At 44.4% G+C, this 26,474-nt stretch overlaps 1 protein-coding gene across 2 annotated transcripts; it reads left to right on the forward strand.

The window, feature by feature from the left end:
- The first annotated feature begins 914 nt into the window (after positions 1 to 914).
- On the forward strand, positions 915 to 25,311 carry TMEM120A (transmembrane protein 120A). 2 transcript variants are annotated; one of them, XM_053366944.1, is made up of 12 exons: positions 915 to 1,021; positions 5,157 to 5,275; positions 6,772 to 6,900; positions 7,948 to 8,007; positions 9,270 to 9,365; positions 10,005 to 10,094; positions 11,101 to 11,166; positions 13,058 to 13,119; positions 14,029 to 14,121; positions 14,642 to 14,706; positions 23,948 to 24,016; positions 25,148 to 25,311. In XM_053366944.1, the coding sequence occupies exons 1-12, from the start codon at positions 947 to 949 to the stop codon at positions 25,250 to 25,252; spliced, it is 1,029 nt and encodes a 342-aa protein (XP_053222919.1). In that variant the 5' UTR covers positions 915 to 946; the 3' UTR covers positions 25,253 to 25,311. The 2 variants fall into 2 exon arrangements, with proteins under 2 accessions (XP_053222919.1, XP_053222920.1); XM_053366945.1 differs by lacking the exon at positions 7,948 to 8,007.
- Positions 25,312 to 26,474: the final 1,163 nt, after the last annotated feature.

Raw genomic sequence — 26,474 nt, forward strand, 5'->3', positions numbered from 1 at the left:
TCGTGCCCTAGTTCCTGAACGCCTTGGTACTCCTATGTTTCAGCTCCAGAACGATCGAAACCCGGGAATGAGTGTTCCGGTTTATCAACATTTTTTGGAAGCCGAATGTCCAATGTGGCTTCCGCTATTGTTTCTGGCGCGCCTGCACCAATCGGAAGCCGTGCCTTGGTTTTCAAACATTTCAGAAGTCAAACGGACTTCCAGAACGCATTCTGTTTGGGAACCAAGGTACCACTGTATACTCATGCTAGAGCAGGAATGGAGAGCCTTTGGCCCTCCAGATATTGCTGAGCTACAACTATTGGGCAACTCATTTTGTGGGTGGGTGGATGGAGAAATGGGAGACAGGTTATTCTATGTAACAAACCTTTTCCAACCTAGCAACTTCCAGATGTTTTGAGCTGAGACTCCCATCATCCTTCCCCAAGAAGGAGTTCCACAATTTAACAATGCAGCTGTGTTAAGAAGGACTTTCTTTCATCTCTCCCGAATCTTCCAACAGAAGCCCTGAAATGGCTATTCATGCTTGCATACGCTTCCCAGGGGAAGGCTGTACAACAATTTTATTTTCCTATAAATATGCATACATCTGCATCATGTATGCCTGAATTAATACAATATGATGCCTGGCAAAGTCTCTCCTAGATCAAGCTTCTAGGACAAAAGGAAGCGCCAGAATCCCATAAGCCCCAGAATCCCATAAGCCCCGCCCTCTCCCTCGCCCCGCCCACAGCCCCTCACCTCTCCGTGCCCCCGCGACGACGGTTGCCCCTCGATACGTCCCGCCCCCTACTGCCTAGAGGCGACGTCGATTGGCTGCGCCTACGCAGGGCGAGATATGGGGCTCCGCCGCGGATTGGCTGGAGCTGCTTTCCGGAAATGCCACTCTCTCTTCCTCCCCTTCTTATTCCTCGGCCCCCGCTGAGGGGCTTCTTTCGCCGCTGCCATGAACCGACGGGCCTCGGTCAGCGACTGCCTGCGGGACTGGGAGGAGCTGCAGGACGGCTTCCAGCGCGTGCAGGTGCCGCCCCCCCACCTTCCAGGGGAGGGGAGGGCAGGAGAGGGGTGGTGAGGTGGCGGGAAGTGACATAATGGGGAGGGGCGTGACGTCACTCGTACTGTGGCTGAGGTGGCGGGACCTGAGCCCGGGGACCTGACCCCCGGGTGGGGGTGGGGGTTCTAGCTCGGCATAAAAAAGATAGAGGTATTCTGGGCATGTGCAGAGTACCTCTTTGTGTGGAGAGAAGGTACCCTTGGGCATGTGCAGAGTGCCTCCCCCCTTTCTCTCTGTGTAGCAAGAGTGCCTATGGGGATGTGCTGAGTGCCTCTGGGCATGTGCAGAATGCCTCCCGTGTTTTATGTATATCCGTGGGGCGAGAGCTCTTTGGGCATATGCATAGTCACTGAGTTGACAGAGAGTGCCTCTGGGCATGTCCAGAATGCCTCCCCCTGTGTGTTTATAGCAAAATGTCTCTGAGGGGGTGCTGAGTGACTGTGTGTGATGAGTGCTTCTGGGCATGTACAGAGTGCCTGTCCGGCTTGTCTGAAGCAGCTTTGAGGATATTTGGACTCCTTTGTCTCACTTGGGACTTTAAAAATAAGCATAGGTTTGCATCCTGCTTTTCCTCCAATGAGCTCAGGGTGGCATGTCTTTTGCCCACCCCAGTTTTATCTTCACATCTACCCTGAGGTAGAGTGTGCAGAAGAAGTGTGTTTGATTGGTCCAGGAAAACCAAGTCAGCTTCATGGTCAAGCGGGTCTCCTGAGTCCTTGTCTCAACCTTCTTAACTACTATGCCCATGTGTGCACGTGAATGTGAAGAAAGTGCCCTTCCTTCTTTCTTTCTTTCTTTCCTCCCTCTGTTGAGTGTGAAAAGTAAGCAGCATTTATGAGCATGTGTGGAGCGCTTTCCTATCCCATCCATAACTTTGAAGAGGAGCACATCCTTGGGCACGTGCAGAGTGCTTTCTAATTCTGCTCCCTCTGTGAGATGGAGTGCTTCTGAGCATGTGCACGGTGCATTCCCTGGCAACATGGTTGAAGCTACCAAGGAGCACATACAGAGTATCCTTCCCCAGTATTAAATAAAAACAGTTGAACAATAGGGCTTTTAATCAGTGGCTACTAGTCCTGATGTTGAAATCATATTTCTAGTATCAGAAGCAGCATGACTCTGAACACAAAATTGCTGGGGGGGGGGAAGAGTTCTTGTAAGCTTTTCAGAGGCCTAAGAACCTAAGAAGAGCCTTGTGGCCGGATCAGGCCAATGGCCCACCTAATCCAGCATCCTGGCCAAGCAGTTTTCCCATTGAAAAGCCTGCAAGCAGGAGCACAACAGCCCTCTTCTCACTTGTGATTGCCAGCAACCAGCATTTAGAGGCAAGCTGCCTCAGATGGTGGAGGTAAACCATGGTTGTTGTTGTGGCTAGAAGTCTCAGATAGCCTTTTCCTTCATGAAAATAGAGAGCCACTGTCAAAAACAAGATGATGGTCTTAATAGGCAGACTGTGCTAGACATATTATCCTAATTATTTAGTTCCGTCCCTCTTGGGACCCTTGAAGTAGCCATGCCCTCTTGTAGCTCAGTTGTTTATAATCCGTGCGCACAATCCTGCCTTACAGTGTCCTGCTCAAATGTTTTATACAGCCAAAAAAAATTGTCCTGCAGCAAGAATGGGGACAGAATTTGTAAACGATGCTGTAGTGTATTGCAGCATGATAGCATCTTCTGTGGTTTTTTGGAGATGTACATAAGTTTGCGAAAGAGTGGATCATGCCATTTCTAAGGTAGGGCAATTCAGAACATAAGGGGATAATGGATCTTCTAGATTCCTTCTCTAGAAAGCCAGCAAGAAGGATGTGAGCACAACTGGCATTCGGATACATTACTGCCCCCAGCCATGGCGACAGAGCATAGCCATTGATAACCTTCTCCAATAATTTGTCCTATCCTTTTTAAGAGCCATCTAAGTTGGTGGCCATCCCTGCCTCCTGTGGGAGTGAGTTCCATAGTTGAACCATGTACTGCGTGAAGGAGGACTTTTTTTTTACCTGTCCTGAATCTTCCAATATTCAGCTTCATAGGATGTCCACGAGTTCTAGTGTTAGGACAGGGAGAACAACTTTCCTCTGTCCACTTGCTCCATGTAATGCATAATCATATAAACTTCATGTAGTGTTTAAAGAAACCCTCATTTAAAAACCCTTCAACTTAAAAAAAAAAAATTAGTTCATCCAGCTGGGGCTGATGGGAGTTGTAGTCTGGGTAATACTAGGTCAGGGGAGGCTGCTTTCACGGATCAAAATATTTCCAGATTGCTAACTGGTTGATCGGCTAAACATCACAGCCATAATTGATGTTGTTTTGTTTGCATATGTGATCTCATGGCAGCACTGCCAGGTTATTTATACGCTGTGGACATCTGGCTGGTGGCCATCTTTGTGTGCCCTGTGAGTTAATGACTGAGGAGGGTGGCATTAAAGTCATTTTATGTGCTCACCACAGAGATGCAAGTGATCTCTGGGTCACCCTGGAATCTGGAATAATTAGGAGAAACCTTTTTAATGATCACACTGAAACTTAAATAATGGCAGAGTTCATTGCTCTGTCTCTCTGATGTACATTTGCCTCAGATGAAAGTTTATTCTTCTCTCTTGCAAAATGCAACAAATTAAGCAATGCCTCCCCTTTTCCTTGAACCAAGAGGCTCAGTTGCGACAACTCCCTTTCCCCCTTCCTATGCGTGCAAGAGGAGGCGATTAGAAACTTTTGTTTCATTCTCAAGTAGATGCTTTGCTGCCTTTGGCAACTTTCAGACAGAAAGGGTAGATAGAAAGAAATGTGTTACGTACAACCAACTTTGGATGGGAAAGCAGCAAGCCTGCGTATATAGATTATAAGTGGGTAATACAAGCAAACACCTTTGCAAACACTGCCAAAAATTTCCTGGGAGTAAGCCCACTGCAAATGAGCCCCCCGTCCTTCTTTTTGTCTGTTTAAGGCAGCCTTTGCCAACCAGGCGCCCCCTTCCCCAACCTTTTGGATTCCAACTGTGCCGTTGTTGGGGCTGGGAGCAGCGGTGCCCAAATCCTGACCTAGGATGTCAGCTTTCCAAGCTGGGCTTGGGGATGCCCTTTGAGGGAGGCTGGAACTGGGACAAGAGCTTCAGCTGGAGGTGCTGCTAGGACAGGTGGCTGATCTCCAGGTATTTATACCAGGGCGACTCAGAAGCTTTGTGCTGCTTCCTGATCACAGGGGCCAACACTGTGCAGCCCCTGCTGTGTCCGAGACCCTCACATGGGCCCACACTGTGCTCAATCCCACCATTGGGCTGAGAGAGTCTCCAATGTCAAAGTGTGTGTTCATGTGTTGGCCTGAGTGGTTAACTGGTAATAATAGTAATAATAATAATAATACCCTGCCCATCTGGGCGGGTCCCAGCAGAACAGAAAAAACATGATAAAACACCAAACATTAAAAACTTCCCTAAACAGGTTGTCTCCTAAGTCCTGACTCATTCAAGAGAAGAGAGAGAGCCTGTGTAGTGTAGCGGTTAGAGTTTCGGCACCAGGGTTCAAGTCCCCACTCAGCCACGAAGCTCAATGGGTGACCTTGGGGGGGCCAGTCTCTGCCTCTCAGCCCTAAGTGACCTCACAGGGTTGTTGTGGGGATTAAGTGAGGAGCAGAGAACCATGAACACCACCTCGAGTGCCTGTAATTAAGAAAAGAAAGGTCAAAAATTATATAGAAATTAGGGGAAGGATTTGCTGAATTGAACTAATTAGAGATTGGAATACAGAAAGGGGAGGTATGAGGAGGTCGGGAAAGTAAGTTTTATGAATATAGGGGATTGAAATTATACTTGCTGTTGTATGTGTTTTGTATGTATTTTTGTTGTTTCTGTTTGTTCTTTTGTTTTTTCTATTTTATATAAATCTTTAAAACTTTAATAAATATCTTATAAAAAAAAAAGAGAGAACACCACCTTGAGTGCCTTGGAGGAAAAGGTGGGATGTAAACGCAATAAATGATAAAATACATTGGAATGAGGGTGATGTAATAATGAAACATGTTCTTACCTCCCTTCCCCTTAAAGAGGTTTTAGGCTGCAGCCTCAGTTGACACCCTTCCCCCCCCCTCTCTCCTTCCTGGCTAGGAGACTCACAGGCTGTACAAGCAGAAGCTGGAGGAGCTGACCAAACTCCAAGATGGGATTTCCAGCTCCATCAGCCGGCAGAAGAAGCAGCTGAAGGAGCTCTCTCTGGCCCTCAAAAAGTATGTGGAGGGCAACTGCGGCGGCAGCGCCTGCTTCCCTGGGGGAGGTTGCCGTGGGTCAATTTGTGGCTTGGCTACCGGAGCCATCAGGACCGCTTAAGCGTTGCTGAGTCAAGCCTCGCTTGAGCAATGTGGGTTTAGCAACTGGGTGGGCAGGGACTGTCATCTAGTCCTGCAGCTCGCAACCTTTTGGGTATGTCGACTCACAAGTCCAAATTTATTTGGTATGGTGACCTGTCAGTTATTTATTGCCACGAGTGTCAACAAAGCAAGATTATAGGCCAACGAAACCAAAAGGTGTAGGAGGAGGTATTCATCATACCAGTTAAGGATTGCAAGCAACAATTATATTCTTTTTATAAATGACCATTGCTAACAACCCCACAGTGCAAAAGCAGGGTACAGTATTCTGTCACAGCATATACAAAGCAAGAAAACAATAATAAGAGGAAGAAGTGGTAACATAACAGCAAGAATCAAGGTATCAATTTTTCCTGAACTGGCATGGAGGGTGAATGTTGGGCATCTAAGCCTGAAGCGTAAGAAATAAATTATCACATTCTGAGTTCTCCGTCCCTCTAGCCACATGCGATTTATGTGTTATTTCTTCCACAACAGCCAAAGTCCATAAGTTCTTACACTGCAAAGAAAAATGCCTATTTTTCAAGGTTTTCTCTTTCTGGGCTACCAAAATTGTAGTTAACTGCCCTTCTAGCTCATCATGAGACGGACACGGGGACTTAAATCCACCACAATCACTGAAAATCTTAGCCATCTATTATCCAGTATTTAAGATTTCAACACCACAAGGTCTGGAAGCTTTCATTAACAGAAGAGCAAATTAATCAACTAGGTTAACCTTTCCAAGCAGTTAAGCCATGTGTCATTTACAATATATACAGTTTTAATGCAAGTACAAAGATCTGGAGATCTTAGGAGAGGCCTTCATCCCATGTGTGAGAGAAAGGAAAGTGCTTTTTATACAGTGGTGATTGATGAGACACATGGAGAAATATTCCTTTGAAAAAGCACATGTTTTCAGAACTATTGTGTATTTTTGTATGCAAAAATTTTCCAGGCTTCATGAACGTAGATCAGGGGTGCCCAAACTTTTTTCAGAGAGGGCCAGATTTGATGAAGTGAACATGCATGAGGGCCAACCAAAGTAGATGGATCTCTTTCTTGGTCCACAGCCAAATCCTAAATTAACTATTACAATAAACTATTGTATATTCTGACATTAGAGGGACTGGTAGATGGGGTATTTCATCTCCTTTTCTGCCTGACCCTCTTTAAGTAATAGGATAGCAGCTCCACTTGGCTTCCAGCTACACTGCAAGAACCTTCAAGATGTGGCTGTCCACTCTCCTCAGTGAGGTCCTTGGCACAAGGCGTTTGATGGATGATTATTTTGCTGTTTGTTTGTGGTGTGTTTCTGCTGTTGTTTCATTGGGCTTTGGATGGTTGCATGACTTCTCTTGTGCTGTTTTGCCCAGGTGCAAGTGCTCTCTTGCCGACAACAATGAAGAGGAACCGAAGGAGTCCTTCCAGGAGCTCCAGAGCATGATCAAAGAGCGGCAGGATGTCTTCTTTGAAATGGAGGCCTACTTGCCCAAGAAGAATGGGTAAGGGCCCACACCCTCTATTTATAAGAGCATCAGAACTCTGCTGTTCGACCAATGAACGCTTCCAGAGCAGTTGCATACAATCAAGCTGTAGCACACAAGGAAAAAGGCACAGAGAGGGAAGAGGGGGAAGCAAGACTCAGCTGCCGGTTCTTTCCAAGTTAAATAGTACTTACAATGAACGGAGTTTAGCTCTGGAAGTCCAGCAGCTGGGAGGTTAATGGGACTCTGATGGCTCCCACCCAACACCCTTTTTCTCAAAAGTGGTCCACCAGATGTCTCAGGGAATTCACTTGAAAGTAGCAGCCCTCCCTGGTTGGTTGGCTGGTTCTGAGTTTTTTATATTCTAAGGGAGACTTCCTTTAGAAAGAGAGGCTCCATTTTAGCCATTTGCAGCTGACTGCTGTCAAGAGAACAGGAAGATGTTTCTCCTACTGTGGTCCTACATCAGGGGGTGGGGAACCCTCCAGGTGCTGTTGGACTACAGTTCCCATCAGCCCCAGTGAGTGGTTGGGGACAACGGGGGTCCCAAATCTGGAGGGCCTCCAAATCCCTCAGTCCTGTCCTAATTACCCAGTGTTTGTAATGAGCGCGCACACCCCTTTACAATTCTGCTTTTGACTGTTTTCATAGCTTAACATTTCATACCCTAAACGCAAGCAGGCCTGAGACTTCATGCAGGAGAAGGCTATCAATGGCTCTGCTCTGCCTTCACAGTCAGAGGCGGTAATGCTTCTGAAGACCAGCTGCTGGAAACCACAGGAGGGAGGAGAGTTCTCTTGCGCTTGTATCCTGCTTGCGGGTTTCCTGCAGGCATTTGGTTGGCCACTGTGAGAACAAAATGCTGGGCTAGATGGACCACTGGTCTGATCCAGCGTTGCTCTTCTTAAGCTCTTAGGACTTGCATCTTTCATGTCTCTTTTGCAACACAGCAGGCTGCCCTTCAGTCTGAGATGTTGAGTGCACTTGGCGGGTGGGAGCAGTTTGGCTTGGGGGCGTGTGTTGCAGAGGTGTATTTAATCATCTCCTCTTTCTCTTGTGATCCAGGTTGTACCTGAGTCTCGTGCTGGGGAACGTGAATGTCACTCTGCTCAGCAAGCAGGCAAAGTAAATGCTGATCTCCTAACGCTTTGCTTCATTGCTTGCCTTGTGGTTTGCACTCATATGGGCTATGAACTTGTTTTTTGGGCGGGTTTGTTTGTTTTGTTGAAGGCTGAGGTTCTTGGAATGCCTGGTGCCATGCTCATTACCCAGTGCTGCTTCCTTTCTTCCACCTGACAGTTGGATGGAATTGCAGAATGCTTGCAATCGGGGCTACAGGAAATGTTTGTAGCTGGAGGAGAATTTGGAGACTGGAGTGGGCGGGGGCAGAGAGATGGGACGGTCAGCTAGAATTCTGCACCAGCAGAAGCTGAATTCTGTGGTTTGCATTAATTATGCAAATAAGCAAATGCTTACATGATTTCTCATTTTGCATGCTTCTGTCATATGCTACTATTTTGCATAACTTCTGGTTTTGCTACTTATAAGAGGGCACACACGTTGAAACCCACCATCACTGAAAATCTTAGCCATCCATTATTCAAGATTTAAGATTTCAACAGGCCTTGCTCACCTGCGTTCCAGTGTGTTTTGCCACCGTGAGGACTAAAAGCTTCATTAATATAATAGTTACAATGCTTAGCTGATTAATCAATCAGCATAACTGGGTGATTAAATCAAGAGCACCTTTCCACAGAGTTAGAGAAGGGAAAGTGAGATGGTGATTGATGGAGAAATGTCCTTTTGAAAAAGCACATGTTTTCAGAACTATTGTGTATTGTATGCATAATTTTTCCAGGCTTCATGAACGTAGATGAATCTCATTATTTGTCCACAGCCAAATCCTGAATTCAGTTGCTTGCAAACTCTTGCAACTGATAGAGTTCACTGAGTTCTGAAGCCTGGCAATTTTCCAGCTTCTTCTTCAGATGATCTCTTTCGCTCGAATCCGCAGTGGCAACAGATAGCCTTCAACAATTCTTGCAGTTCCTGAAATCTCCTACCACAACCCAGACAGTCTGCTGTAACCTGAACCCTTTTATACACAAAGTTGTTTGCCAGATCTGCCCAGTAACACAGATAAGTCACAGGATGCCTGCAGGTGCATTGTGGGGACTGAAGCATCTCTACTGACTCATGTAGAATTAACCCAGTAGCTGCATTCCTCAGCGTACCTGGAGAAGGGCATCTTCCATGATCTTAATGCCTAGGCAGGTTCGTTTGGGGGTTGGCCAAGCCTGTGTCCCAAGCCACAAAGAAAAGCTTAGGCTGAGCCCTGGAAGCTGGGTGCTGGGCAAAGTCCATTCACTTCTCCCTCCCTGTTCTAGGTTCAGGTACAAGGATGAGTATGAGAAGTTCAAGTTGTACCTCACCATCATCCTGCTCATAATCTCCTTCACCTGCCGGTTCCTGCTTAACTCCAGGTGAGTCTGTGGCAGCCTTAGATTGGGACCGCACTGCTAAAAGTGAGCCATCATTCCTATCCCTGCTCGCTTGAATGACATCCCTCTGAAGCAGTGGTTTTTCTTTCTTCCTTAGAGCATTTGCACCTTGCTCTTTGGCCCCAAAGGCTTCCGGAGAGCCTTATATACAATCAGTTATAAACAGGAAAGTCCCTGCTTGCAGGCTTACAATCTAGAAACACCACCACCACACAAGGAAAAACAGGGGGGGGGCAGAAATCAAGCTGAGGAACCCATTCTTAGAGAGTTGTTCTCATAAAGACCAGTTCAGGATTGGGAAGTGCCTGATGGAGCTGGTCTTTTGGCAAAGCCGATGGAACGAATCCTGCTACTGCCCATCTCTCCCACTGATGCAGCCTGATGGGCCCCCAGGCACCAGTTGAGGGGAGAAGAGGCCTGATAGGGGTAGCCTGTCACAGCAGAGCCGACGGAGGGAGCTGCCCATCTCTCCACTGAGGACTGTCTGATGGACTGGCTGTAACAACCCGAGGTGGTTAAAGGTTGCAGGGTGCCTTGCAGACAAAAGAAGGAAGACCAGTATGAACCCCTTCTCTTCCACCATGCACAGTAACCCTTTCCCTCTCTCACCGCTTGCCGCAGGGTGACGGATGCAGTCTTCAATTTCCTCTTGGTCTGGTACTACTGCACCCTCACCATCCGTGAGAGTATCCTGATCAACAACGGGTCCAAGTAAGTTGTCCAGACCCACCGAAAGCTCTGGAGGCAGAGCTGATAAGATGATGAGCCAGGGCAGTGTCCTCTGACCAGCTGAGCTTTCCAAGACTTTCTCCAAGTCTTGCTTCTTGAGATCAACCTTAACCAGCAGTGCCAGGAGCGAAAATAAGGACTCTTGTGCTTACAGAGACGGTGGTAGGATAAGAAGCTGCCAGTGGTCCATCTGGCGCAGCTGTGCCTGCTGTGATTGACAGCAGAAGCCATTCCTAGACCTTCCGTCTGACCCCTAACTAGAAGGGCTATAAGATGGAGCCTGGGATCTTTTCCATGGCCTTTCCTCGTACAGCTGTATATTTTGGATAGTTGCTTCTTCGCTATGCATTTGGGCACCTCTTAAGAGATCTTAAGCCCATTCACCATGATAGTTCCTGAGATCAAGGAGAAGATATCCTTCCATGATTGGATGCCATTTTGAATCAAGATAGCAAACTGAAGCTTTCAAAACTGCACTGAGTTTAACCACTGGTTTCAAAACGGCACTGATTTTTTATTTATTTTTGTCACTTAGCATGCACAAACAATGCCTGGCTGTTAGCATTAACATAAATGTTAACAGCCTGGTTGTTTGCCTATCTCCCCTAGGACCCTTTGTGACTCACACTGATAGGCATGTTTGGGCAGGCTGACATTTCAAAGACAGCACCTGCACGTTTTGCCCCTTAACTTTTCCTACAAGGCCTGGAGATTTCCTTTTTTTAAAAAAAAAGAAAGAAAGAAAATGAAAGCTGAGAGTCTGGGGCACGGGCACCTGCTTGGTCACCTCTGAGCCAAGGTGTTGCAGGTTGCCACTGGCTGTTGCATCTGGCGGCTTGATAGCCCTCCTTGGAGCCACGTTGCAGCTGCTGTTCCCTCGTCATCTTGAGGAACTCCCAAGCAAGTGTGCTGAACTGCAGGGCTTAAAGTTAACACTCTCTAACAAAAGTCTTTCCCCTCCCCCCCCGCACCCCTTGTGTTTCCCCAGAATTAAAGGCTGGTGGGTTTTCCATCACTACATCTCTACCTTCCTCTCTGGCGTCATGCTGACTTGGTGAGTCCTCAGCTCAGCATCCTCTCTGTTGCCATTATATGATGTCCTGGTGGCCATCAGTGGTCCCCTGTGGCTCAGAGGCCCAGCTCACATTCACCTGGATTTCTGCATTCAGTATTGGGGGCCTAACTCTGCAGAACTCCCTCTTGGCTGAGATCAAGCTGGCTGGCCCCCTTCATTTTATTTGTTGCGCTAATATCCCACCTGTTCCTCCAAAGAGCTCAGGTTGGCATGCATCTTTCGCCCCACCTCAGTTAATCCTCACAACAGCCCTGTGAAGTGGGTTAGGCTGAGAGGTGGAGACTGGCCCAAGGTCACAACTAGTGAGCTTTGCGGCTAAGCAGGGATTTGAACCCTGGTCCAACACTCTAACCACCACAACCCACAGGTTCTCAAGGTGGGTTTTTTCCAATAGTCATTTTAAATAAACATTTTCTGATTTTTGTAGTTAGCTGACTTCATCTTCTGCAAGGTTTCCTGTAACCTCGTGGGATGCTGCTTAGAAACCATGGCATTAAGTAGCGTATAAATTCTCCCAATAAATAACTAATAGCATAGGAAGCCGACTTTTACAGAGTTGGACCCTTGGAGAGTTCGATGATTGAACCTGGGACCTTTTTGTATGCAAAGCACAAGATCTATGACTCAGCTACAAACTTTCCCCTGTGCCGAGAAAATGTAGGTTTGTGCTGGATATTTCAAGACTGTGTGTCTCTGTGAATGTATGGTTACACTGTATGGCTCAGTGCGCTCCCCTAGTTAAAGCCATCACTGGTGGTGGAAATGATCGTATCCTGCTTCAGTGAGTTCCCTCGGTTAAACATATGTATGTAGGAAGTTTGCCTAGCCCAGCACTGTTGGAGGAAGCTCTCTTGAACCTTCTTTGAAGCTTTCATCTGCTGTGCCTGTTCTTCATTTTCCTGTTGACTTGTTTTGCTGCAAGCATTGCCATTAAATGGCGTCAGGGAGCAATTTTGGCCCAGCAGGCCAGAACTTTATCTGAATCACACCACACCAGCCAATTTTTACAAGAGGGTAGGACCGCCCCACCTGCCAGTTGTCTGATGTTAGGACATCAGATGATTGACAGGTGTGTGGTGCCGCCTACCTGTCAAAGTTGCCTGCGGACAGGTGGGGAGATAGCAACCAGGTAGGATTGAACTCTCCATGCATCAGCTCCTGCACTTTGGAACTCTCTGCCTGTTGACACCAGTCAGGCACCTTCCCTGTGCTCTTTTCGGTGCCTGCTAAAAACATTTATGTTCTGGCAAGCCTGTCCAGATATGTAGAATCTTTACATGTGTTTTAATCTGGGGTTTTTTTAGCTCATCACTGATTTTAATTCTTATCTGAATGTTTTGCATAGCTGTTTATTTATTGATTGTTTTTATTCCTTTTTTTTGAAAGTCACTCTGTGGTTTTCTTTAACAATCATAGACTCAGAGAACTGCAGAGCTGGAAGCAACGCACAGGGTAATTTCGTCCAACCCCCTTCAATGGCGTTGAAGCCTTAGATGGAATTTTCCACCCACTTTGGGCCGCATTCCCAAGCAACCCAACTCCGAGAAGACTCTCTACCGGCCTCACAGCGTTCCTTCCAACTCTACGGTTCTATGAGTCTACGATTGTTAGAGAAACCCACAAAGTGATTTTCAAAAAAGGATAAAAACAAACGAACAAAAAACCCATCAAAGTGTTATATAAATTGTATGAAATGAATACCTGCTCCACAATGGGAGCAGGTTGTCACAGTTTGGGGGCCCAATTTGGCGCATTGGATGGAGGGTCCCCACCCTGTGCTAGGAGAATGGGTTATACATTTCTAAATGAGCATACTTTTCCTTTTCTCATTTTCTCTCCCCCCCCCCCCACTTTCCTGGTGTCCTTGCAGGCCAGACGGTCTCATGTACCAGAAGTTCAGAAATCAGTTTCTCACCTTCTCCATGTATCAAAGTAAGTGAAGCTGCCCACAAGGAGGCAGGAAGATCAGCTGAGCACCCTTGAGCCTCAGAACCATGTGGGTGGGGCAGTGTGCTCAATTAGCCAAGCACCTTTTCAGAAGTGGGCTACGTGAACTAATTTCAGTAGTGCTAATTTCAGTAGTTCCATTCTTGAGTAGGATACAGGCCTCCAGTTCCATAACATGAGCTTGTGAGCAGAATTGTCCAGGTGAGACTAGCAAAGCTTTCAGATTTCCTTGTTGAGAAAGAAAGGGGTTTGTTGGATGGAACGGGAAGGCAGGTGTGAAGGAAGCCTTTTATAGCCCTGGTGGGCCAAACTCCATTCTAGGCAGTCTTCTGTCAACGTTTCCCTTTTTTTAAGGGAAATTCCCTTATTCCGAATAGGATTCCTTGCAAGAAAAGGGAAGAGTTGACAGCTATGCTTCTGAGGGCCACCTGACATCTGTGGGCAGGGTCAGAGGAACTGAGCGGAGCAGATGATGTAAATTTTACCTTCCTACATTTGACTGGTTTCTACACACACCTTTCTACCTGTAAGATAGGTTAGGCTGAGAGGCTGAGACCAGCCCAAGGTCGCACCCAGTGAGCTTCACAGCTGATTGGGGATTTGAACCCTGGTCTTTCCTAGGTCCTAGTTCAACACTAACCACTACACCACACTGCCTCTTTACGAGTCAAACTTTTGTCCCATTTCTTAGCAAGCAAAAAAGTCTATTTAAAAAAAACCTCATATTCTCAGGAGCCTCTTGAAAAATAGGGAGTTGGAAGGGACCCACTGGATTATTATTTTTTTAACCTCTGATGCTCTGAAAGCCTTTGCAACGTCTGAGAAGCCAGGTTTTGGAATTGGCCTTCCAAGCCGCCCGCGACAGTGACCTTTCTCCCCACCTCCTTCTGACAGGCTTTGTCCAGTTCCTCCAGTATTATTACCAGAGCGGTTGCCTGTACCGGCTGAGAGCCCTGGGTGAGCGGCACACCATGGACCTCACAGTGGGTAAGTGGCATCTCTTGCTTTGGCCTCCTCTTCTCTTGCTGAGAAGGCAAGCCTCTCCAGGCTTAGGAGAAGCCCAGGCTTAGGAGAGGCAAGCTTGTGACCCTTCAAGCTGTTGGGCTCTGCATTCCCCATCACCACTGCTGGCTGGGGCTGATGGGACCTGCAGTCCAGCTGTGAGATCGTTGCCACTGCTTAAGACTCCTGCCGCAAGGTGTAGTGCAAGAAATGCAAGTACCTTATTTTTTGCTATATAAGACTCACTTTTTCCCTCTTAAAAAGTAAGGGGAAGTGTGTGTACATCTTATGGAGCAAATGCAGGCTGCGCAGCTATCGCTGAAGCCAGAACAGCAAGAGGGATTCCTGCTTTCGCTGTGCAGCAATCCCTCTTGCTGTTCTGGCTGTTTTCCTCCTCCAAAAACTAGGTGTGTCTTATGGTCTGGTGTGTCTTATAGAGCGAAAAATATAGTTGTTTCACTTCTCTGCAACATAACTTTTTTTTCTCTCCTCCCGCCACCCTCAGAGGGCTTCCAGTCCTGGATGTGGAGAGGCCTCACCTTCCTGCTCCCATTCCTTTTCTTTGGCCAGGTAAGTGTGCCATGGCATTTTGGGGGAGGGCATCTAGGAATGGTGGGGTGTCAGGGACTGGACTGAGGGAGATGAGACTGAGGAGGAATGGTGGAGAACGCCCCCCTCCTCCTCATGAACTTCCCAGAGAAGAGGAAGGCAGTACAGTGGTACCTCAGAAGTCGAACGGAATCCGTTCTGGAAGTCTGTTCAACTTCCAAAACGTTCGGAAACCAAAGTGCAGCTTCTGTTTTTTTTTTTTTTAAATGAATATTTATTGAATTTTCCAGTTTTATATAAACACAAAAAGAAAAAGGAAGAGAAAAATATTAAAAACAATTCGGTTTCCATAACAGTTTTTCATTCACATGTTTCTTTGACTTCCTCATACCTCCCCTTCTTGTTCTCTAATTCGATTTATTAATTCAGCAAATCCTAATCTCTTAACATTCCTTTTAAAATAAAACCTTATTTTCCATTCAACTTTTTTAAATTTAATAACATAAACAATTATAATCCCCATTATCTTTATCATAACAGCTAGAGACCACCAAAGTTCAAACCAACATCTTTTCAAAGTTCATTAATTTTATAATATTTCTGTAGATAATCCTTGAATTTCTTCCAATCTTCTTCTGCTGCCTTTTCTCCCTGGTCGCGGATCCTGCCGGTCATTTCTGCCAGTCCCATACAGTCAATCAACTTCATCTGCCATTCTTCCAGAGTGGGTAGATCTTGAGTCTTCCAGTGCTTTGCTATAAGTATTCTTGCTGCTGTTGTAGCATACATAAAAAAAGTTCTGTCCTTCTTTGGCACCAAATGGCCGACTATGCCCAAGAGAAAAGCCTCTGATTTTTTCAGGAAGGTATACTTAAGTACCTTTTTCATTTCATTATAAATCATTTCCCAGAAGGCCTTAATCTTTGGGCACGTCCACCAAAGGTGAAAGAATGTACCTTCAACATCCTTACATTTCCAGCATTTATTATCGGGCAAGTGATATATTTTTGCGAGCTTGACTGGGGTTATGTACCACCTGTATATCATTTTCATAATATTCTCTCTTAAGGCATTACATGCCGTAAATTTCATACCTGTGGTCCATAACTGTTCCCAGTCAGCAAACATGATGTTATGTCCAAGATCTTGTGCCCATTTAATCATAGCTGACTTAACCGTTTCATCCTGTGTATTCCATTTCAGCAGCAAGTTATACATTTTTGACATGATTTTAGTTTTAGGTTCTAGCACTTCTGTTTCTAATTTAGATTTTTCCACCTGGAAGCCAATTTTCCTGTCCAAATTGTATGCCTCCCTTATCTGAAAATAATGTAACCAGTCTCGGACTTTATTTTTTAATTTCTCAAAACTCTGCAGTTTCAGTCTATCTCCTTCTTGCTCCAAAATTTCCCAATATTTTGGCCAACTGGCCTCCATATTGAGTTTTTTCTGAGCTTTCGCTTCCATTGGTGACAACCACCTTGGGGTTTTATTTTCAAGTAAATCCTTGTATCTGATCCAGACATTAAACAAAGATCTCCTGACAATATGATTTTTAAATGCTTTGTGAGCTTTAACCTTGTCATACCACAAATATGCATGCCATCCAAAAACATTGTTAAAACCTTCTAAATCCAAAATGTCCGTGTTTTCAAGAAGCAGCCAATCTTTCAGCCAGCAGAATGCTGCTGACTCATAGTACAGTCTGAAGTCTGGCAGGGCAAAGCCACCCCTTTCTTTTGCATCAGTTAAAATCTTATATTTTATCCTGGGCTTCTTGCCCTGCCAGATAAATTTAGAGATATCTTTCTGCCACTTCTTAAAACAGTCCATCTTGTCCACAATTTGTAGTGTTTGGAACAGAAACAACATTTTAGGCAATACATTCATCTTAATAGCTGCTATTCGACCCATCAAGGAAAGCTTCAGATTTGACCATATTTCGAGATCTTTTTTCACTTCTGACCAGCATTTCTCATAATTATTTTTAAATAAATTCCCATTTTTAGATGTCATATTAATCCCCAGATATTTCACCTTCCTCACCACAGACAGACCTGTTTCATTCTGGAATTTCTCTTTTTCAAACAATGTCATATTTTTCTCTAAAACCTTGGTTTTGGTCTTATTCAATTTAAATCCTGCCACCTGACCAAATTCTTGGATTAATTCTAAAACTCTTTTTGTACTAGATTCTGGCTCCTGTAATGTCAAAACTAGATCATCTGCAAATGCTCTCAATTTATATTGTTTGGCTCCGACCTGTATACCTTTAACCAACCGTTCCCTTCTAATCATGTTCAGCAAGACCTCCAGGACCGATATAAAAAGTAAAGGGGAAATTGGGCATCCTTGTCGTGTCCCTTTTTCAATCTTAAATTGTTCCGTAACCACATTATTTACAATTAATTTAGCCTTTTGTTCGGAATATATTGCACCTATACCATTTTCAAACCCTTGGCCTACCCCCATACCCTGTAGGTTCTTTTTCATAAAACTCCAAGAAATGTTATCAAAGGCTTTCTCCGCATCCACAAATATCAGAACAGCTTTAGTATTTATATCCACATCTAGCTTTTCCAAGATGTCAATTACGTTCCTCAAATTGTCAGATATATGTCTTCCCGGCAGAAAGCCCGCCTGGTCCTTATGTATCTCTTCAATCAATACTCTTTTCAATCTCTTAGCCAAAATGTCAGCAAAAATTTTGTAATCCACATTTAATAAGGATATGGGACGGTAGTTTTTAAGTTGGGTCTTTTCAGTCTCTGTTTTCGGTATAAGTGTAATATAAGCCTCTTTCCACGATTCTGGTGCCTTTTTCCCTTCCAAAATCTCGTTACAGACTTCCTTCAGAGGTTGTACTATCCAATCCTTCAAGGATCTATAATATCTGGAAGTCAGTCCATCCGGTCCCGGAGATTTGCCCAATTGCATATTTAAGATGGCACCTTCTATCTCCTGATCTGTTATTTTACAGTTCAACAATGCTTTACTTTCCTGTGAGATTTTTTGTAATCCATTTGTTTTCAAAAATCCATCAATGTCCCTTTCATTCTGTGGCCCTTGTGCGTATAATTGCTTAAAATACTTCTGAAAACAATTTCTTATCTCATTTGGGTTATTTATGTCTTTTCCCTCTACTTCCAGATTTGTGATTGTATTTAGTTTTTGTCTTTTTTTCAGTTGCCATGCCAGTAATTTCCCACATTTATCCGCCGATTCAAATGTCTTCTGTCTCATTTGTTTAATTTTCCATTCTATTTCCTGGTTCATCAGTTCCATATATTGTGTTTGGTAGATCTTTATTTCTCTCAAAATCTCTTGTGACTTCGGCTTGGCTCTCAGTTTTTTCTCACCTTCTTTAATTTTCTCCAAAATTTTATCTTTTTTCTCATTTTGCCTTCTCTTTTTTAATGCATTCTGTTGTATCAAAAACCCTCTCATCACGGCTTTACTTGCATCCCAGATTACTCTTTTCTCCACATTTGTTGGCAAGTTTAATTCAAAATAGTCTTTTAAAGTCTTTTGGGCCTTGTTGTATACTTCTTCATCTCTAAATAGGGTGTCATTCATCCTCCATCTAAAGGTACCGGTTGTTGTTGACTTCATCTCCATCTTTACAGCGTTATGGTCGGAGCATGTTTTAGGGCAGATTTCCACTTTTTTTATCTTTGGAGCCATTCCTCTAGTAATCCAAATTTGGTCAATTCTGGTCCATGTCATCTTGGCTTCAGAGAAGAATGTTCCTTCTCTCTCCAAGGGGTTCTTAGTTCTCCAAATATCAATCAAGTCCATGTTATCAGTCATTTCAAAAAAAGTTTTTGGTAGTCTACCATCTTTGGTAACTACCTGTTTTTGGGCCTTGTCCATATTAGTTGATACCACTCCATTCATGTCCCCCATCAAGATTATGTTGTAGTCCATAAAGTCCATCAAAGTCTCATGCAGCTTCTTGAAAAATTCCGACTTCCCCTCATTTGGTGCATACACACCTACTATCAAAAATTTTTCCCCTTGAAACTGAATTTCAATAGCCAAATATCTTCCTTGTTCATCTTTGAGGATGAATTTCGGTGAAAATTTCTCCTTAGCGTAAATCACCACTCCTCTTTTTTTGACTTTGTCAGACGAAATAAATTCTTGCCCTAATCTTTTATTTACCAATATTTTCCTGTGTAGCCTCATAACATGAGTCTCTTGTAAGCACAAAGTGCAGCTTCTGATTGGCTGCAGGAAGCTCCTGCTTTTGCCTTTTTTAAAAAAAACTCTGTACAGAGGAACCTGCCATTTACAGAGTCTTTTTTTTAAAAAAAAATATTTTTATTCAAGAATTTTTCCATATAAATATAACATACATAAACATACAAAGACAAAAACAAAACAAAAAACATGTACCATTTCATATCCTGATTTCTTATACCTTCCTTCCCCGACTTCCTCATGCCTCCCTTTTCTGTATTCCAAATTCTTATCAATTACTCAGCAAATCTTCCCTTATTTTAATTTAAGTTTAAGCTAATCTTCCTTATTCTCCTTGTCTTGACCATTACTAATAGTAACCGTTTACTTTCCAATCCATCATCATTCTAACTTTCATTAACTTTGTGATATTTCTTTAAATAGTCCTTAAATTTTTTCCATTCTTCTTGCGCTGTTTCTCTTCCCAGGTTTCGGATTCTGCTCGTCATTTCTGCCAAGCCCATGTAGTCAATCACCTTCATCTGCCATTCTTCCAGTGTGGGTAGATCTTGCGTCTTCCAGTACTTCGCAATGAGTATTCTAGCTGCTGTTGTAGCATACATGAAAAAAGTTATGTCTGTCTTTAACACCCCTTGGCCGACAATACCCAAGAGAAAGGCCTCTGGTTTCTTGGTGAAAGTATATTTAAATACCTTTTTGAGTTCATTATAGATCATTTCCCAGAATGCCTTAATCTTCGGGCACGTCCACCAAAGGTGGAAAAATGTACCTTCCTTTTCTTTACATTTCCAACATTTATTGTCGGGCAAATGGTAAATCTTTGCAAGCTTGACCGGGGTTATGTACCACCTATAGATCATTTTCATAATATTTTCTCTTAGGGCATTACATGCCGTAAATTTCATCCCGGTGGTCCACAACTTTTCCCAATCAGCAAACAAAATATTATGACCAATGTCCTGAGCCCATTTAATCATAGCTGATTTAACCGTTTCATCTTGTGTATTCCATTTCAGCAGCAAATTATACATTTTTGACAAATTCTTAGTACTGGATTCTAACAATTCAGTCTCCAATTTGGATTTTTCCACCTGGAAGCCAACTTTACTGTCCAGTTTAAACACTTCATTTATTTGGTGATAATGCAACCAATCTCTCACCTTCCCTTTTAGTTTCTCAAAACTCTGCAATCTCAGTTTGTCCCCTTCCTTTTCCAAAATTTCCCAGTATCTTGGCCACTTAGACTCCATATTTAACTTTTTAACTGCCTTAGCTTCCATTGGCGACAACCACATTGGAGTTTTGTTTTCCAGCAAATCTTTATATCTAACCCAAACATTTAATAATGCTTTTCTGACAATATGGTTTTTAAAACTTTTATGTGCTTTAACCTTGTCATACCACAGATATGCATGCCACCCAAAAATATTGTTAAAACCTTCCAAGTCCAAAATGTCTGTGTTTTCAAGAAGCAGCCATTCTTTCAGCCAGCAGAAAGCTGCCGCTTCATAGTACAGTTTGAAGTCAGGCAGGGCAAACCCCCCTCTTTCCTTTGAATCCGTTAATATCTTAAATTTAATTCTGGGCTTTTTGCCCTGCCAGACAAATTTAGATATGTCTTTTTGCCACCTCTTGAAACAGTCCATTTTGTCCATTATTTGCAGTGCTTGAAACAAAAACAGCATTCTTGGCAATACATTCATCTTTATAACTGCAATTCGACCTAACAAGGAAAGCTTTAAATTTGACCAAATCTCCAAGTCTTTTTTCACTTCTGTCCAAGTTTTTTCATAATTATCTTTAAATAAATTCACATTCTTAGCTGTCATGTTTATACCCAAATATTTCACTTTTTTAACCACAGTCAACCCTGTCTCATTCTGAAACCTTTCTTTTTCAACCTGTGTTAGATTTTTCTCCAATACCTTTGTTTTTAACTTATTCAATTTAAATCCTGCCAATTGACCAAACTCTTGGATTATTTCCAAAACTCTTTTCGTACTAGCTTCTGGCTCTTGCAATGTAAGTACTAGGTCATCTGCAAATGCTCTCAGTTTATATTGTTTAACTCCGACCTGAATCCCTTTAACCAACTGGTCCCTCCTAATCATATTAAGCAAAACCTCCAGGACCGATATAAAAAGTAATGGGGAGATAGGGCACCCCTGTCGTGTCCCTTTTTCAATCTTAAACTCTTCTGTAACCACATTATTTACAATTAATTTTGCTTTCTGTTCGGAATAAATTGCACCTATACCATTCTCAAACCCTTGGCCTACCCCCATCCCCCGGAGGTTCTTCAACATAAAGCTCCAAGAAATGTTGTCAAAGGCTTTCTCGGCATCCACAAATATCAAAACAGCCTTAGTGTTTATGTTCACTTCCAACTTTTCCAAAATGTCAATTATGTTCCTTACATTATCCGACAAATGCCTTTTCGGGAGAAAGCCTGCTTGGTCCCCATGAATCTCCTCCATCAAAACTCTTTTCAGTCTCTTTGCTAAAATGTCAGCAAAGATTTTGTAATCCACATTCAATAACGAGATGGGTCGGTAGTTTTTAAGTTGGGTCTTTTCAGTCTCTGTCTTTGGTATAAGTGTAATATAGGCCTCTCTCCACGTATCGGGTGCCCTTTTCCCCTCCATAATCTCGTTACAGACTTCCTTCAAAGGTTGTATCAACCCTTCCTTCAGTACTTTATAATATTTGGAAGTCAGTCCATCCGGTCCTGGGGATTTGCCCAACGCCATACCTTGAATGGCATCTTCTATTTCTTGTGCTGATATCTCCTGGTTCAAAATGGTCTTACTTTCCTGCGAGACCTTTTTCAGCCCATTTTCCTCGAGGAATTGTTGTATGTCCATTTCCTTCTGCGGCCCTTGTGTGTAAAGTTGTCTAAAGTAGTTCTGAAAACAGTTCCTAATTTCAGCTGGGTTGCTTATATTCTTTCCTTCCACTTCTATATTTGTTACCGTGTTCAGTTTTTGTCTCTTCTTTATTTGCCAAGCCAATAACTTGCCACATTTGTCAGCAGATTCAAAGGTCTTTTGTCTCATTTGCTTAATTTTCCACTCTAATTCTTGATTCGTCAGTTCCATATATTGTGTTTGATAAAATTTGATTTCTCTTAAAATCTCTTGTGATTTTGGCTTCAATCTTAATTTCTTTTCCCCTTCTTTTATCTTTTCCAGAATTTTTTCCTTCCTCTCATTTTGTTTTCTTTTCTTTAATGTGTTTTGTTGTATCAAAAACCCTCTCATCACGGCTTTGCTTGCGTCCCATACTATTCTTTTTTCTACTTTAGTCCTTAAATTGATTTCAAAATAATCTTTCAGAGTCTTTTGGGCCTTCTTGCAAATCTCCTCATCTCTAAGTAAAGTGTCATTCATTCTCCATCTAAAGGAGCCAGTTGTTGTTTGTCTCATCACCATCTTTACTGCATTGTGGTCGGAGAAAGTTTTTGGGCAGATTTCCACTCTCTTTATGTTCTGCGCCATACTGCTAGTCACCCAGATTTGGTCGATCCTTGTCCATGTCATTTTGGCTTCAGAGAAGAAGGTTCCCTCTCTTTCTAGTGGGTGTTTTGTTCTCCAAATATCTATCAAGTCCATATTGTCAGTCATTTCGAAAAAGGTCTTTGGTAGTCTTCCATCTTTTGTTACTACCTGTCTTTGTGCTTTGTCCATATTTGTTGAAACTACTCCATTCATGTCTCCCATCATAATTAGATTATAATCCATATAGTCCATCAAAGTCTCATGCAACTTCTTGAAAAATTCAGCTTTCCCTTCATTTGGCGCATAGACTCCCACTATCAGATACTTTTCTCCTTGAGATTGGATTTCAATTGCCAAATATCTTCCTTGGTCGTCTTTAAAGATTTGTTTCGGTTGCAGCTTTTCCTTTGCATAAATCACTACTCCTCTCTTTTTTACTGCCATTTACAGAGTCAGACCATTGGTTCAGCCAGCCCAGGATTGTCAACACTGGCTAGCAGTCGGTCTCCAGGGTTTGGGGCAGGAGTTTCCCCCCAGTTCTACATGGAGATTGAAGTAGGAGCTCTGACACTGAACTACAGCCCTCCCTCACTGGTTAGGAAAAACAATGATCCTGCCTTTTTGGGCCACTAGGTGGAACAAAAAGGACATATAAATAGTAATCTGAAGGGTAGATTTGGGATTCATTCAGTCACTGTCCTCCAGTCATACACACACCAGTTTGCACTGGGCTTTATAGAGAAAGAGAAGGTTTGCGGGGAAAAGGTCTGAGGAAAGCACCCAGCTAGCAGCCGGCAAGGAGTGTGTTTCTCTAATCAGAAGCTGTGACTGTGGTTTCCGGTCTTGGGAGTAGGGGCCCCTGAACACTGAGATGCTCCTATGCTGCCTTTGCAGGGCAGTGGGTGGGTAGGCGAAGAAGATGGGCTTTGTTCTTATTTATTAAATTTATATGCCACCCTTCGTCAGAAGCCCACAAATAATGCCGCAAATAACATAATGTCATATTGATTCAACATAAAATAAAATAAAAACAGTTATTATAAGGAGTGCATAGTATGATGCAGATACTCCTAACAGCATAAAAAGGAGAGAAAACCAGCAACACAGGATCTCAACTGCAAAGGCAGCACACAAATACAGAAGCTTCTCTGAAAGAAAGCTACCCATATCTCCCCTTTTCCTTTCCCTGTCTCTCACCCTGGGAGATCTTCAATCCCCTGCCTCTCACTCAGCGTCCTTCCACCAACCACCTGTCACTTCCATGTGGCATGGAAACTGGGGGGGGGGGGGAATTATTTATTTATTTGCTATGTTACACCTCCCCCCCCGTGAGCTTAAGGTGGTGGTGCACGTGGGTCTCCTCCCTCTCCATTTCATCCTAACCTGTGAGGTAGGTTAGGCTGAGAGAGGCAGCGACTGGCCCAAAGCCACCCAGTTGGGATTTGAACCCTGGTCTCCCCATCCCTAAAGTCCAGCACTCTTAACCACTGGTCCACACTGGCTTGTGTAACATGTTGCAAATAAAATGTCTGTGCTCCCTTCTCTTCCCCCGACACCTCTAGTTCTGGCAGCTTTACAATGCCCTCACCCTCTTCCAACTGGCCAGGCACCCAGAATGCAAAGAGTGGCAGGTAAGAGCTCCTTGGGGCAGAGAGCTACTTTTCCTTCTTTTGTTTTAACCCTGTAAAACCTTCAGAGGAAGCTTTCATATATGCAGCATCAGGCTATTGGCGCAACTAGGCTAGCTAGGATTGTCAGCACCGACCCTCCTGAGGACAGAAAGCCCTTCTCTTTTCTATCTCAAGGCCTGGTCCCCATTTTGAAGGCTGCTTCAGGGGGAAGGGCTGGGGAACCTCTGGGTGGAGCCGTCATTTCCAACACCAGCCTCCCATAACTCCTTTCCCCCTTCCGTGCGAGGGGCAGGGTGTGTGATTCTGGTTGCCGCTGTGTGAACCAACCGTGGGCTTCTCTGCAGGCCCGGTGCAACTTATAGATCCAATTCAAAAAGAAAACTAGCAAATAGGAAGTGGGAACTTTCTTACTACAACAGACTTTTGGGAACTGATGGCTTTTTATGAAAGGGCTGGTGCTGTGCTGTTTTTATTGTAATTTTGTATATGGTTTTCAATAGATCTTAAAGTTTTGAATTCTATTAGTGTTTTTTTTTAAAACTATTTTTAAAAACATCTTTAGCTGTTCTTATTTTATCTGTAAGCTGCCTTGCATCCCTGTCAAGGAAAAAGGCAGGATATAAATCATTTTATGATAGGATAGATGGTAATGCAGTTTGGCTAAATTAAACTTTAGCTGTGATTCCTGCATTGCAGAGGGTTGAACTACATGACCACTGCCGTCCCTTCCAACTCTGCAGTTCTATGATTCTATAAATGTCCTGCTTTCACGGGGGGGGGGGGGGCAGACCTTGAGCCAAAAGGCAAGTAAGACGGGGGGGGGGGGGAATACACAACTTGCTGGAACTCTGGAAACAGCATGTAAAATGAGGGGGGAAATAGAGGTTCTTTTGAACAGCTCTTGGAACAAGTTCAAACAAATGAGATTCATCGTGCCACACTCTGGTCCTTGACCGCAGTAAATCGATTCATTCATCGTGTTGGGTCTGTGACAGCTTCTTTCTTTGGCTGGGGACAGGATGTCCACTCATCTCCAAGAACTACCACCTGGGAGAACTGCTGGGGTGACCCCCTGCAGTCTCCCCCAGGGAGCAGGGCAAAGTCTCACCAAGTCTTAAATTCCTCCTGCAGGTGCTGATGTGCGGCCTCCCCTTCTTCGTCCTCTTCACCGGCAACTTCTTCACCACCCTGCGTGTTGTTCACCAGAAATTCCAGGACAAGGCCAAGGTGGAGTAAAGGGGGCGGGGCTTGCGGGGCCTGTCCCACCCCCACTCTCCTTGTCCTCTCCCCCCACCTTCACCCCCGCCAACAAAACTGTCTTTGCCATCTGGTGTTCTGCCGTTTTTTCGCCTGGCTGGAAGCAGCGCTGGTCCTGCTCCAGCTGGTCTTGAATGGACAATCCGCTCAGCGCTGGGCGCAACTCTCCCGGAGTCCACCGACTTTGAGCCAGTGCTTCAAACAAAGCAGCACGTGAATGGGCAAACTCCTGCGCCCTCGTCCTCAACGGTGGGAGGAGATTCTCCAGGATCATAGCAGTGTGCTGGAGGCCTAGAGCAACCCACTTGGACATGACTCTCTATGGTACCCTTGGGCCCAGCCCTCCTACAAGAGCAGGCGACGGATTGCCAACAGCCGCCATGCTCTTTTCTAGCAGACTTTTAACAAGAAAGCAGGTTCAACTGAGGCCACGGTATGTATAAGTAGTGAGGATGTTGTGCAGGGCCTCCCCTGCCTCATTTTGAACCGCCTTGCAAGAGAAAGAAGTCTTTGCCTTTGCCATACAGAGCATCACTTCCTGCCTCGGAGTGCTGCTCTGCTCCTCAGAAGAGACCCTCGTCCTGCACCCTTGTCTGCTTTCTTACATCCTGAGGCCAGGGTGCATGGGTGGCAGAAGGGAGGCTTGCCCCAGCCTTGCACACAAGAAACCTTCCCCCTCCTATGACCCAGGAATGGTTCTTGGCGGTTGGCTGGCAGTGAGAAGTGGACGGCACGCCTCCGCTGCCGAGGGTCCGGCGCTGCCGTTGTTCAGAAGCCTCCAAAGGCTTTCAGGAAAGGGGGGATTAGGAAACAGCATGGTCTGAATTTGCTACGTGATGGTGTAGTAGGAGGACAGTGTCTTGTTCAAGCTTTGTGGTGTCTTTTGTGTGTTTGTGTGCATATCGATGTCTTCAGGAAGCTGGGAGGAGCTGGTCTGTGTCACAATCGTCTTAAAGAATGTACGCATGTCGTATTAAAAAAAGGGGGGAAACTATTGGAATAAAAGGAAAAAAGGGAAATGCTTTTGGTGCCTCTCCTGCCTTTCAACCAGCAGGGGAGAGGAGGAATGGGTCAGGGTTTTGCACAATCTCCATTGCAATTGCCAGCACCGTTGGCTATTAATGGGTCCAGCTGAACAGGAAGGCACATTTTGGGCCATTGCATAGTAATGAGAGACAAGAGATGGGACATTGGGTGGCTT

Source organism: Podarcis raffonei, chromosome 15, assembly GCF_027172205.1.
Source record: "Podarcis raffonei isolate rPodRaf1 chromosome 15, rPodRaf1.pri, whole genome shotgun sequence".
In the NCBI taxonomy this organism is placed as follows: Eukaryota; Metazoa; Chordata; class Lepidosauria; order Squamata; family Lacertidae; genus Podarcis; species Podarcis raffonei.